Source organism: Schistocerca cancellata, chromosome 8 (assembly GCF_023864275.1).
Source record: "Schistocerca cancellata isolate TAMUIC-IGC-003103 chromosome 8, iqSchCanc2.1, whole genome shotgun sequence".
NCBI classification, from domain to species: Eukaryota; Metazoa; Arthropoda; class Insecta; order Orthoptera; family Acrididae; genus Schistocerca; species Schistocerca cancellata.
This window is the reverse complement of record NC_064633.1, coordinates 362,298,585-362,311,416: the sequence shown is the minus strand read 5'-3', so window position 1 is coordinate 362,311,416 and position 12,832 is coordinate 362,298,585. Positions and strand designations below refer to the sequence as shown.

The window sequence follows — 12,832 nt, the reverse complement described above, 5'->3', positions numbered from 1 at the left end:
TAACACAGTAAAGCTGCATGCTCTTGAGGAAAAAAAAGAAGTCTGTGATTTCATCTTGCCTTCAGCCATTCGCAGTACCAGCACGGGAAGGCCATTTGACCCATGTTACAAGATTAGATCAGTCACCCAAATGGTTGCCCCTGGAGCCACTGGAAATGGTGCTACTCCTCTTCGTGAAGCTCTAGTTATTCTGGCCTCTCCAAAGATACTCTTCCATTCTGGTTGCACCTACTGTACAGTTATCTGTGTCTGTGTGGCATCCAAGCCACTCTCGGCAAGGTCCATAGGTTATGGAGGGCTGATGATGATGAGGTCCCATACTCCGAGGAGCACAGGGGACGACGAGGGAAACCCGCACCGTCTACTAGGCAAAGTCCTAGCGGAGGTGGTTTGCCATTGCCTTCCTCCGACCATAATGGAGATGAATGATGATGATTAAGACGACACAACACCCAGTCATCTTGGGGCAGGGAAAATCCCTGAGCCCGCTGGGAATCAAACCCAGGACCCTGTGCATGGTAAGCGAGAATGCTACTGCAAGAACACGAGCTGCAGACATGGGGGACTATAGAGTGTAATGGCAGCAACAGAAGACGTAAGAAATATACATTTGGCTAGTGTTGTTACGCTAGACTGCTTGAAATGAAGACTGCTGGGATGACACAGCTGATGGCAGGGTTGTTCGTTGGACTCTGTCCTACAAAATGTCCGTTCACCAACGAAGAGCCCCGAATGTTGCACCTTAATTTTGTTTGTGTGTAATATGGAGTTTAATACCATGGTTGTCGTTTTATGTGTGATAAATACGAAAATATTCTGTTATAGGTTGGAATTCGATTGATTAGCGAAAGCCTTCACCCTGGCCTATTCGGGATACTGATTGTCACTGTTTGTTCCAGATAAATCCACAGCACACGATACCGACTATCGACGACAATGGTTTCGTCCTGTGGGACAGGTAAGGCTATGCTATTGATATTAATGGGCTTCAATTCATCCTCAGCAACATCAGTTTGGTTGACAGCGTTGTATGTTTATTCGCAGCCATGCAATCGCCACGTACTTCGTGTCGCAGTATGGGAAGGATGACTCCTTATATCCGAAGGAGCCAAAGAAGAGGGCGTTAGTCGATCAGAGAATTTACTTTGAGGCAGGGACCCTTTTCCCTCGCATGAGGGCAATTGTCGTAAGTATCCTGCTTCCATTGATGTTTGAAAGTTTCTTGGTGTGTACATTGTTCCCTGAAATGTACAGCCAAGTACCTGATGTCAGTATTTCCTGTCACAATATTTTGGCAGCAAAGTCTCCACGCCAAAATATCGTGACGAGACCTAATGACACCCAGCAGCCCACCTGAAATGTCATGGGCCATTCTGATTCTTGTTTACTGTGGTCTCTTTTTCTAATATCTGAAAAGTTGACATATTTATGTGTATTGTTTAGTTTGTAGTTAAACACTTTTTACAGACGTATTAAGAAGACACTGACACAACTAACAAGGTGACGTTCTCTAATTTAATAGAATGAGTGACAGTTCATATTTGCTAATAATGGTTTGTATTGGAAGTCAGTATTATTGAAATAAGCCACTGAAAATAGTGTCTGAAGATGGTCGCATATTATTTGGACGGATTTTATGATGTATGAGGTGCAGGCCATAGGATTTCTCACTTGATTACCATGCTGATAATACTGTCAGTCATCTGTTGTAGTTAATTAAATAAACTGTTAGAAACACAATTCCATTCCATCTCTTGCACTCTCCTATTACTGTTATTATTTCTGACGCCTGTGTGAGTAACAAAAATTGCAGCCTCCACTTATTGCTGGTGCATTAATGCACATCACTCAATGACATCCATATGATGTATATTCAAAAAATATTGGAGATTTTTGATTTTTGGAAAGAATTTTGTCTCTTTGTGTGATTGAATGCTATCCACTTTGAAACTGAACCCACTAGGTATTACACACTTGTGCCAAGACTTTTTCAAAACCCGAAACACTTATGGAACTCTTTCTCTCAGCGATATGTTTTTAATCACATCTATGTTCGCAGAATGAAGTCACTTATCATCAAATCAACTGTCACACTTCATTATTATTGCTCAAATATCTTGAAATGACCAATGGGAACAACATACTACTAGGAAAAAATAACTTCAAGTTTTCCTTCAACTGTTTATACATGTGTAATGTGCCTTGTATACCATAACCATCCTCAAATATTCAGTTTATTTTTACATTTAATTCAGTAAATAATCTGGCCTGGCGCTACACAAAATCATTACATCATTTAGCTACAGGGTTGGACAAAAATGTGGAAACATGCAAGAAATGCGTGCCTGAATATACATGCAGATGCTAGCCAAGACGGCAGGTTGCTTTGTTGTATTTGACATGGAACGGCACTCGTGCAGTGTCTTTTCACTGAAAGTGTCAGCCATGGTCAGAACAGAGTTCTGTATAGTTGTGAGCTCATTGTGTTGGAAGTACGTGAACTCAAAGGTGGCCAAATTTTTGGTGCTTGTATGGTAGGTATCCCAAGAGTCTGGTTTTTCAAGAGGCGCCATTCCAGGATTTATACAACATGCAGAAAAAGCGGCAGAACTTCATCTGCTAAGTCATAACCAAATGAAAGTGTGTATTGAGTAATCATGATGGACGGTCATTGAAGAGAATTGTGACGAAGAATAAGAGGATAACAGATACAAAAGTCACTGCAGAACTGAATGTTGCACTCGTGAACCCTGTCAGCATTAAGACAACATGCATGAGGCTAATGTTAGACACTTCTTTCCCTAGCATTTCAGACTACTGTGTGGCAGGCTATTACTCGTACAACAACAGTTTTCAAGATGATTAATACAATGTTAATCCCCCACTTGTAATAATTCTGGCACTTAGACACTTTTCTTCACACCTTCCTAGCTTTATTACTGTGTAAAGAAAATAAAACAGTCATATGAATGGCCAACATAGTCAGAGGTAGCAAGGAGGCTGGGTCATCATTACAGTCATCAATACTGTCACCGATAATACCGCAAACAACCGAGTGTGAGCTGGTACATTATCAAGCTCAAAAAGCCACAAATCCGGCCTTTTTTTCCCCAAATTCATTCATGCAAATGCCATTGAAAACACTGATAGAGTTTGTGGCAAAGACACATGGTGCACTATGCCATTGAAATCGAAGAGCACAGTGCCCATAAACTTCACATTTGACAGCACTTCTGGGGCTTTTTTTGGTCTTGTGGATGGGGACGATTGAGCCTTAGTGTCAATGTCTTATCCGTAAACCCATGTTTCATGAGTTCTGCATCTTTTTTGACTTCGTCTAATCATTCCTGATTGACTTCCATTTGCTGCTTTGTATTTTTGAAACTGAAAAATTTTGGAAAATTTTGCTATTACACACTTCACACCAAAATCAGAAAAAATTCATAGCATGAGCCAAATATTACATTCGATTCATGTTGAGGGATCTGGGTGACCAATTAATTTGCTGTAATTGTTCAGAATGTTCTTCAAACCAATCACGAATAATTATGGCCTTGTGACATGGCACATTGTCATCCCTAAAAATTCCGTAATTGAACGGCAACAAATGGTCTCCAAGTAGCTGAACATAATCTTTTCCAGTCAGTGATCGGTTCAGTTGGACCAGCGGACCGAATCAGTTCCATGTAAACACAACCCTCACCAGTATGGAGTCACCACTGGCATGCACAGTGTCTTGTTGACTTGGATCCATGGCTTCGTGGGGTCTGTGCCATACTCTAATCCTACCATCAGCAACTGAAGTCGGGACTCATGTGACAAGTCCATGGTTTTCCACTCGTCTAAGGCCAACCGGGGTACTGTCACGAGCCCCCGAGAGGTGCTGCAGGCCATGCTGTTGGCAAAGGCACTGGCATCTGTCGTCTGCTCTCATAGCCCATTAACGCCAAACTTCACTGCATGTTTGTCATACATCCCACACTGGCTTCTGCTGTTGTTTCATGCAGTGTTGATTGTCTGTTAGCACTGACAACTCTATGCAAACACCAGTGCTCTCTGTTGTTAAGTGAAGGCTGTTGGCCACTGCATTGTCTGTGGTGAGAGGTAATGCCAGAAATTTGGTATTATCGGCGCACTCTTGACACTGTGGCTCTTGAAATAATAAAGTCTCTCAATATTACCGAAATGGAATGTCCCATGCATGTAGCTCCAAGCTTTCAAAGTGTGTTAATTCCCATCACATGACCATTATCATGTCAGAAACCTTTTCATGTGAATTACCTTAATACAAAATGACAGCTCCGTCAATGTACCTCCCTTTGATTCCTAGTGTACGCGATACACCTATTCAAATGAAACAAATCGGTGGCCACGAATGATGAATGTCTTTCCTCAGGAAAATCGGCTGGCGAGAGATTGGGACAATATACAATATGTGTAAGAGCCTCCCAGTGAAACTTGTGCAGTGTAGTCGAAACAGCCTTGGCATTATGTGGGCTCACGTGGGAATCCCTTATACATCCTCCATAGAGCCTCGAATTCTCCCCACATGATTTCGATATTTTTGGACCCCTGGAGAAAGTCATTCATGGCCGTCGATTTGCTTCCTGTGAAGAAGTGTACATCTGGGTGCAGACACAATGGATCTATAGCCAATCACACACTTTCCATGAAGGTATTGACCACCTTGTGGGATAAATGTTTTAACATTTATGGTGATTACTTTAGAAGTAATAAACAATTGACTTACTTTTTTCCATCTATCTCATTTTCATTTTACTGTCCTTTATATTTTGGGTTCTTCGAATTTCTTATCGAAAGAACTATGATTTTGTTCACAATTTTGCCGAGTTTTTTGTCGGAGTGTTTAGTAAAAAATGGATGAAATGGCAATGAGTCAATGACTGCACTTTCTCTTTTACAGTTTCCTGTGATCTTTCTGGGCAACAAGAGTGTGGAAGCATCAGTCAAAGCAGCAGCGTATGAGGCCATTGGGTTCCTGGAGAAGTTCCTGGAAGCGACACGCTGGGTGGCCGGTGACCATCTCACCATAGCAGACGTGGTGTGCGCTGTCACAGCCACCAGCATGCAGGTTGGTGCCTCTCATTGCCTTGCACTATTCTATTTATTGGTGTATTGTGTGTGTGTTAAATCTTTGCTCTAGAATCTATAGACTGGTTACAAATACAGTTTCACTGTAGCATTTCATAAACATGTCATCCACATCAAAATTACATCATGAAGAGTGCAGCAAATAACAAAGTTTTACTTGTGTATAGAGGGTGGAAATTGTTTTAACTGATAAATTCTGGGAAACTTAAACAAATATTTTTCTCTAATGTGATAATTTCAAATTCAAATGGCTCCAAGCACTATGGGACTTAACATCTGAGGTCATCAGTCCACTAGACTTAGAATTACTTAAACCTAACTAAGCTAAGGCCATCACACAAATCCATGCCCGAGGCAGGATTCAAACCTGCAACCATAGCAACAGCGTGGTTCTGGACTGAAGTGCCTAGAACCGCTCCGCCACAGTGGCCGGCTGTGATAATTTCCTGTGAGCATTATTTAATCCGGCAGAAGATGTACTCACTGTTTAGTTGTAATGACTGATTTGTTCTTCTAACAGTTCCTATTGCACTGGAAGAGGGCATACTTTGCTCTTCAGTTGTAGTAGCTGTTTCACATTTGCATTTAGTTGGACGTCTTGACCCAGCACAGTACTTGTTTACTAATGGAGCGATACACCTGTACAGAACACACTAATGTAGTTGGTGATTACTGCATCGTGAAGGTGTTTTCTAGAGCAAGCAATATATTTGACCTCTAGGACGCTAGTTGTGTTGGGCCGTTGAGATTTTACAGGGCATAGAGTACAGCCTTCCTCAACTCATTGATTCCATATTCAGACGACAATCGTGTTATCAGGACCAGTGTAAGTGACAATTTCGTGAAATAATGAACCTTAATATTGATAGGCCGTGCTCAAGCTCTTGTTAAATTCTGACACTTGCCGGTAGGCTGTTTTCCTTCGTGTACAAGGCAGAAGAGATGGATATCATTCCATCAGAGTTTCTAAAATAATTGGGGAAAGTGTCAACAAAACAAATATTCACATTGGTGTGTAGAATGTATGAGACTGGCGATATACCATCAGACTTGTGGAGAAACATCATTCACACAATTCCAAAGACTGCAAGAGCCGACAAGTGTGAGAATTATCGTACAATCAGGTTAACAGCTCATGCGTCCAAGATGCTGACAATAATAATATACAGAAAAATGGAAAAGAAAATTGTGGATGAGTTAGATGACAACCTGTTTGACTTTAGTAAAGGTAACAGCACCAAAAAGGCAATTCTGACGTTGTGGTTGATAATGGAAGCACGCATAAAGAAAAATCAAGACACATTCATTGGATTTGTAGACCTGGACAAAAGTATTCGACAATGTGGAATGGGACAAGATGTTCAAAATTCTGAGAAAAGTAGGGGTAAGCTGTAGGGAAAGATGGATAATATATAACATCTACAAGAACCAAGAGGGAACAATAAGACTGGAAGACCAAGAGCGAAATCCTCGGATTAAAAAGGGTGTAAGACAGGGTTGTAGTCTTTCGTCACTACTGTTCAATCAATACATAGAAGAAGCAATACTGAAAAATAAAAAAAAAATAAAAATAAAAAAAGGTTTAAGAGTGGAATTAAAATTAAAGGTGAAACACTATCAATGATCAGATTCTCTGATGACATTGGTGTCAAGAATAACAGGATCTGCTGAATATTATGAACACTCTAAAGGGCACAGAATATGGGTCAAGAATAAATCAAATAAAGATTAAAGTAATGAGAATTAACAGAAATGAGAACAACAAGAAACTTGACATCAGAACTGGTGACCAAAAAATAGATGAAGTTAAGAAATTCTGCTACCAACACAGCAACATAATCCATGATGGAGCGAGGAGGACATAAAAAGTAGACTATCACTGACAAAGAGAAGTGTACTAGTATCAAACGTAGACCTTAATTTGGGGAAGAAATTTCTGAGGAGGAATGGTTGGAGCACAGCATTGTATGGTAGTGAAACATGAACTGTGGGAAAACTGGAAAGGATGAGAAGCGAAGCATTTGAGATGTGGTGCCACAGAAGAATGTTGAAGATCAGGTGCACTGTTAAGGTAAGGAATGAGGTGGTTCTCTGGAGAAGCGGCAAGGAAAGGAATGTATAGAAAATGCTGAAAAAAAGAAGGGACAGGATGGTAGGACATCTGTTAAGACGTTACGGAGAAACTTCCATGGTACTAAAGGGAGCTGTAGAGGCTAAAAACTGTACAGAAAGACATAGATTGGAATACATCCAGTGCATAATACAAGACATAGCTGCAAGCACTACTTTGATATGAAGTGGTTAACGTAGGAGAGGAATTTGTTGCATTTTGATGGGTTTCATCAAAACACCCAGAAGACTGCAGACATAATGAAAAGAAGCACCACATGATCCCCTCACTTACTACCAAGATTCTGTTGTGATTAATGAATGAGAACTCCATTTTCTTATATACAGAATGTATATTGTGTTAATCTGTTTACTCTGTACAGGGATTGTGAAATGCTTATTTGCATAGGCATACATGTAGTACACTTCATGCCAGTTTGACATTTGTTGAATGCCACATTCTTGAAGAATGTCTACATGTACTACACATTATGATGAAGTTACTACATAAAAATTAAACATTATTAAGCTGAAATTTTTTTCTGTACATTAGTCTCACCTTGTTTTATGGGTATTTACCTATCTAAACGTTTCATCTGTTGTGTTTTCCTTATATGTTAAAAGACTCTAGCATTTCATTAATTTTTTTGGATAGAAATGTGTAATAAATGAGTGCATTAGCTATTCCATCAGACTTACAAATGCCAAAATAGTGGACTCACTGCTTTCACAATAAAAAAACCATTTGTCAAATGCAACTCCTGTTTATTCAGAGTAATTATGCCTAGCACCCACAGTATACCACAGCATAATCCACGCCACATTTAGAAGTCAATAGATAGCTTAACTTCTGTTATCAACACACACACACACACACACACACACACACACACACATCTGATTTTCAATAAATTCATAGCTACATACAGCTGTAATGAAAATCATTGCTACCTCTAATTCCTTAATTGCGAGCTTGAGCTGGGAGACACATAATTTCAAATTTTTTAAAAATTCTTGAGAAATAATAGCATTAAATAAAATCACCTTCTATTGTGAGTGATAGCTGTTATTGTACTGCACCCTATTTGCTTGATTTTTGTTCAGTAGTTCATCACGTTTTCCCATTACAAAAGATCATCTAATGCAGTCATAGACACTTTGTGTAAGATGTATGGAACGCTACCATATTTATAGCAATATATTTCTATGCTTTTGCTGTTATATCTTGAAAATTCATTCACGTTGTGTTTTTCTGGGTTATCACTTTCCAATTGTCTTTAAATTATGTTTCCTTTTCTTCTGCTGTCACAAAGACCTTTTCATATACATAATCTTGCGAACTACACTGGCTCTGCTGTTGACAAGTGGTGTAGTAAATCATTTATGAATATCAAAAATAACAAAAGGTGTTATATAAAGCCTCAAGTAACTCCGTAACTAACTTTCCTATACCTGAAAAGTAACTTTTATTTCTAAGATGTGTGTCTACCATCCATTGCCTTCCAAAAAGATATAGCTGAAACCACATCATATTCCATATACAATATTTCCAGCAGTTCAATCAAAATATTTCTTGCTCACTTCTTTGTAGGAGTAAAAACACCACTTATGTTTAGGTTGACTGTTGTTGTTATGGTGGCGGCGGTGGTGGTGGTGGTGGTGGTGGTGGTGGTGGTATTGGTGGTATTGGTATTGGTGGTGTTCCATCTAAAGATTGGTTTGATGGAGCATTCCATGCTACTCTATCCTGTGCAAGCTCCACTGATCTAAGAATAATTATTGCAATCTCACCCATTTGAACCTGGTTAGTCTACCAGCCCCTGACTCTCCCTCTGTATTTTTTATTCCCCTGCATACTTCCCTCCAGTACTAAACTGATAATTCCTTGATGTTTCAGAATGTCTCCTATCAACTGATCCCCTCTTGTAGTGTAGACTGACAATTCACCAGAAATGTTATACAGTGAAACTTTTTGTAACATATTGGATTCGTCATGATCCTTTCCCATATCTTAAGGACTAACACACCTAATTAACTCAGGCAAGCACAATAAAGGACAAGAGGAAATTTGTTGATAGAGATGTCAGAAAGTTGCAGAAAAATGTTACGTATAATCACACAATCAAGTGCATGCCTAGAATGGAAGCAACAGTTCATGTTGATTTTGTGGTGGATGATGAATTAGTTTTCAGATTTCATGGCAAATGACTGCGGGTACAGTTGCAGCTAGTCTCTATGCATTGTGTTATGGCTTTCTTCAAACTAATACTGAAATGTTACATCCATTTTGTTGGGTGGGGCAAAGTGAGAGTTTGGTTTGGGAAGATTTTTTTCAGCGTTTCATTCTTGGTGTCCAAAACATAATTGAAATAGTTCTCCAACAGGACAATAAAAAATACAAAAATGCTAAGCATTGTTATAGTGTAGCATTGGAACTAAGGACAATGATTTTGGTCAAATACCAGTAAGTGACCTTTGGAGTGATGTATTACCAAAGTTTCCTTCATAATGGGAAAGGCAGATGGTGAGTGCAGTTTATTAGGACTCCACAGATTTTGCACTTTTATAGAAGAATAAACCTACAAAAGACTTGTATTGCCAATCACTGAGTATAGGTAACAACTTCTGGATCATCTATGAATGTAGAAACTTAAAAATATCTGAGAATCCCATAATTCATCTTTGGTGTGCTTTTTAATGACTGTAACTTTTATCTAACAGTGCCCATTAACATCATTTGGAAATAAATCAGTAATTATTTGTTTCCAGGCGATTGGGTTGGATTTCAGTGGCTACCCGAAGACACAAGACTGGATAGAGCGTTGTAAGAAGATCCCAGGATTCCAGGAGGCCAATGAAGAAGGTGTAAAGGCTTTTGGAGAAAAAGTCAGAAGCTCTCTACCACCAAACCATCTGGCTCCATAGGAGAACACTGAAAAGACTGTATAATAGATCAAGAATAATAAATCATTCTTTATTCAGTAGTGATACAGATCATTGTTTTCTGTCTCTCATTTATGAACTGTCTTAATTTACCTTGGTCATTGACCAAGAGTTGTTATTAATTTTGTTCCTTTATATAAAACTGCTGTCTTAATTGCCATATACATACACAGAAACATTGTTTCTAACACTTCCTTCATGTGTCAGTTAGGACATACAGTTTGAGAATCAGCCTGGGGCTAGGTTAAAATTGGGCTTTCTTCTCTTAAAACAGCATTCTGAGCTTTATCATCATTTTGATGTCACTACTTTTAAGTTACTGACATACTAAAAATACACTACACCTGGAAAGATGATGTCTGATTACGGCATATGCCACCTGGGGATAGTATAAGTACTGATAATGGTTTTGATGTCATCTGCCAATCGATAATGTAGTAGCATAGCTACCAGGGCACCACCTTTGTGTACACTTTAATAGGGAATGCTTACAACTAGAAGGCTCAATGTGGTACATTCATATGAAGCAAGTAGGCAACCATGCCATGGATATATTCTTACAATCAACTGAGTGAGTTTGAATGGAGCCAAATTGAGACCTTCCGAGTTGTGGGATAGTCCTTTTGCAGAATTACCACATAAGTTGGATGTGCCGCATCAGTTGTGCAATGAGGCAGGTATCACTGGTGTGGTATGCGGTGGCATTGTGGTATTTTACAAATCATTGGCAGGATGACAGCAAAACCAATTACTTATTAGCGTAACATGAGGTTTCATTTAATCGCTGCTGCTCCTGGCTAAAGATAGTTATTCTGCTAAGGAAATCTCCACCTGTGATTGTGTAGCAATGTTGTCTGTCAAGCAGTGTAAGTTGCACTAAGTTCATGCACAAGAGTGATCTCATACAATTTACTGAACTGTTATTCAAGGTGGCATCACTTTTCCTTAAGCAAAATGAACTGTTTTTACACACAATATCACATATGCACAACACTAATGTATTCTTACCTGTCAAAAATATTTCATAAAAGTTCTTACAAAATAATCATGGTCCATACTTTAGCAGAGAATAGTTTTATTGAGTAAGGTGCTGTTTGCACAACATTTAAAGATTATTCACAACCTAAGTCGAATTTATTATTTCTGAGTGGGTTCTGGGCCACCAATACACAATTATTATCATAAAAATTGACCATCAAGATTTATGTCTGTTTAAAACTTTGATTTAAATCTGCCACTGAAATATTTCACTAAGATGGCACCTAACATAAGACAACCACTTATGGAATCTGGTTCAGGTATTGTTTTACTATCAACAAATAATATATATTAAATCTTTTCTGTACCTTTAGTTTATGCATTAACATTTAAAAATATTTCTCAAATTTAATCACTTATTATTCAGCATTTACCAATAATTTGCCCTGTAGATCAATAGCGTAATGGCTGCACTCCTTTGTAGCTGATCAGAAAACTTAACATTTATACATGACGAAACTCGCAATGAAATAAGACTCCAACAAAGTAGATTCTTGAATGAGATTTTCACTCTGCAGTGGAGTGTGCGCTGATATGAAACTTCCTGGCAGATTAAAACTGTGTGCCCGACCGAGACTCGAACTCGGGACCTTTGCCTTTCGCGGGCAAGCGCTCTACCATCTGAGCTACCGAAGCACGACTCACGCCTGGTACTCACAGCTTTACTTCTGCCAGTATCTCGTCTCCTACCTTCCAAATTCTCATTCTGGAAACATCCCCCAGGCTGTGGCTAAGCCATGTCTCCGCTATATCCTTTCTTTCAGGAGTGCTAGTTCTGCAAGGTTCGCAGGAGAGCTTCTGTAAAGTTTGGAAGGTAGGAGACGAGATACTGGCAGAAGTAAAGCTGTGAGTACCGGCCGTGAGTCGTGCTTCGGTAGATCAGATGGTAGAGCGCTTGCCTGCGAACGGCAAAGGTCCCGAGTTCGAGTCTCGGTCGGGCACACAGTTTTAATCTGCCAGGAAGTTTCAAAGTAGATTCTTGTCAATGACACATAAAAATTATTTTTAAAATATTAAATTAGCAACAAAATACAGTTTTTACCAACCTCAGTACTACAAGACATCAATCACGTCCAATTGTTACAACAGTTCAAACAAGGAGGATTATTCTAGAAGAATCATAGATAACGAAAGACGGAGATTTTCGTTATGTTTTTTCCATAGAATTTCTGAGGTAAAGGTTTTCACAGAATATTAAATTATGTTACTGAAAATAATTATTTACTATTTTAGTAATGGTGAAGTCCTTTTTTTTATTAAATCATGAGAATGTTCACTCAGATTCCCCACACTATTATGTCATATTTTCTGATAAATACATGCGTGGATATTACACCACTGGGATCACTGTACTGGAATTGCAGCAGTGGCAGATTGTACATCTACCACAGCACAGATAAGAGACATGGTGAGCCCACATGTGTCAACAATAACTGTTGCAAACTAGTTATTAGCAGTGGAACTATAGGCATGTACACCCACTCACGCCACAGCATCAAGGTGCATGGCTTGACTGGTTCCTTCAGACTATAACATGGAAGATGAAATGGTGCACCATGGTCTTCAGAGATGAATGCAGATTCTTTTGTACAAAAAGTGATGGTCGTTTGCAGGTGCGTACTTGTAGACC

The 12,832-nt window shown here is 39.2% G+C and overlaps 1 protein-coding gene across 1 annotated transcript in view; it reads left to right on the top strand.

Annotated features, from left to right (window-relative positions):
- LOC126095127 (glutathione S-transferase D7-like) overlaps positions 1 to 10,215 on the top strand; it is a 57,498-nt gene extending 47,283 nt beyond the window's left edge. Inside the window, exons 3-6 of the mRNA XM_049909835.1 lie at positions 900 to 958; positions 1,045 to 1,186; positions 4,925 to 5,092; positions 9,991 to 10,215. Of these exons, the coding sequence (XP_049765792.1) occupies positions 900 to 958; positions 1,045 to 1,186; positions 4,925 to 5,092; positions 9,991 to 10,146 (525 nt within the window). The 3' untranslated portion in view covers positions 10,147 to 10,215. The remainder of the gene's footprint in view (positions 1 to 899; positions 959 to 1,044; positions 1,187 to 4,924; positions 5,093 to 9,990) is intronic.
- The last annotated feature ends 2,617 nt before the right edge of the window (positions 10,216 to 12,832 follow it).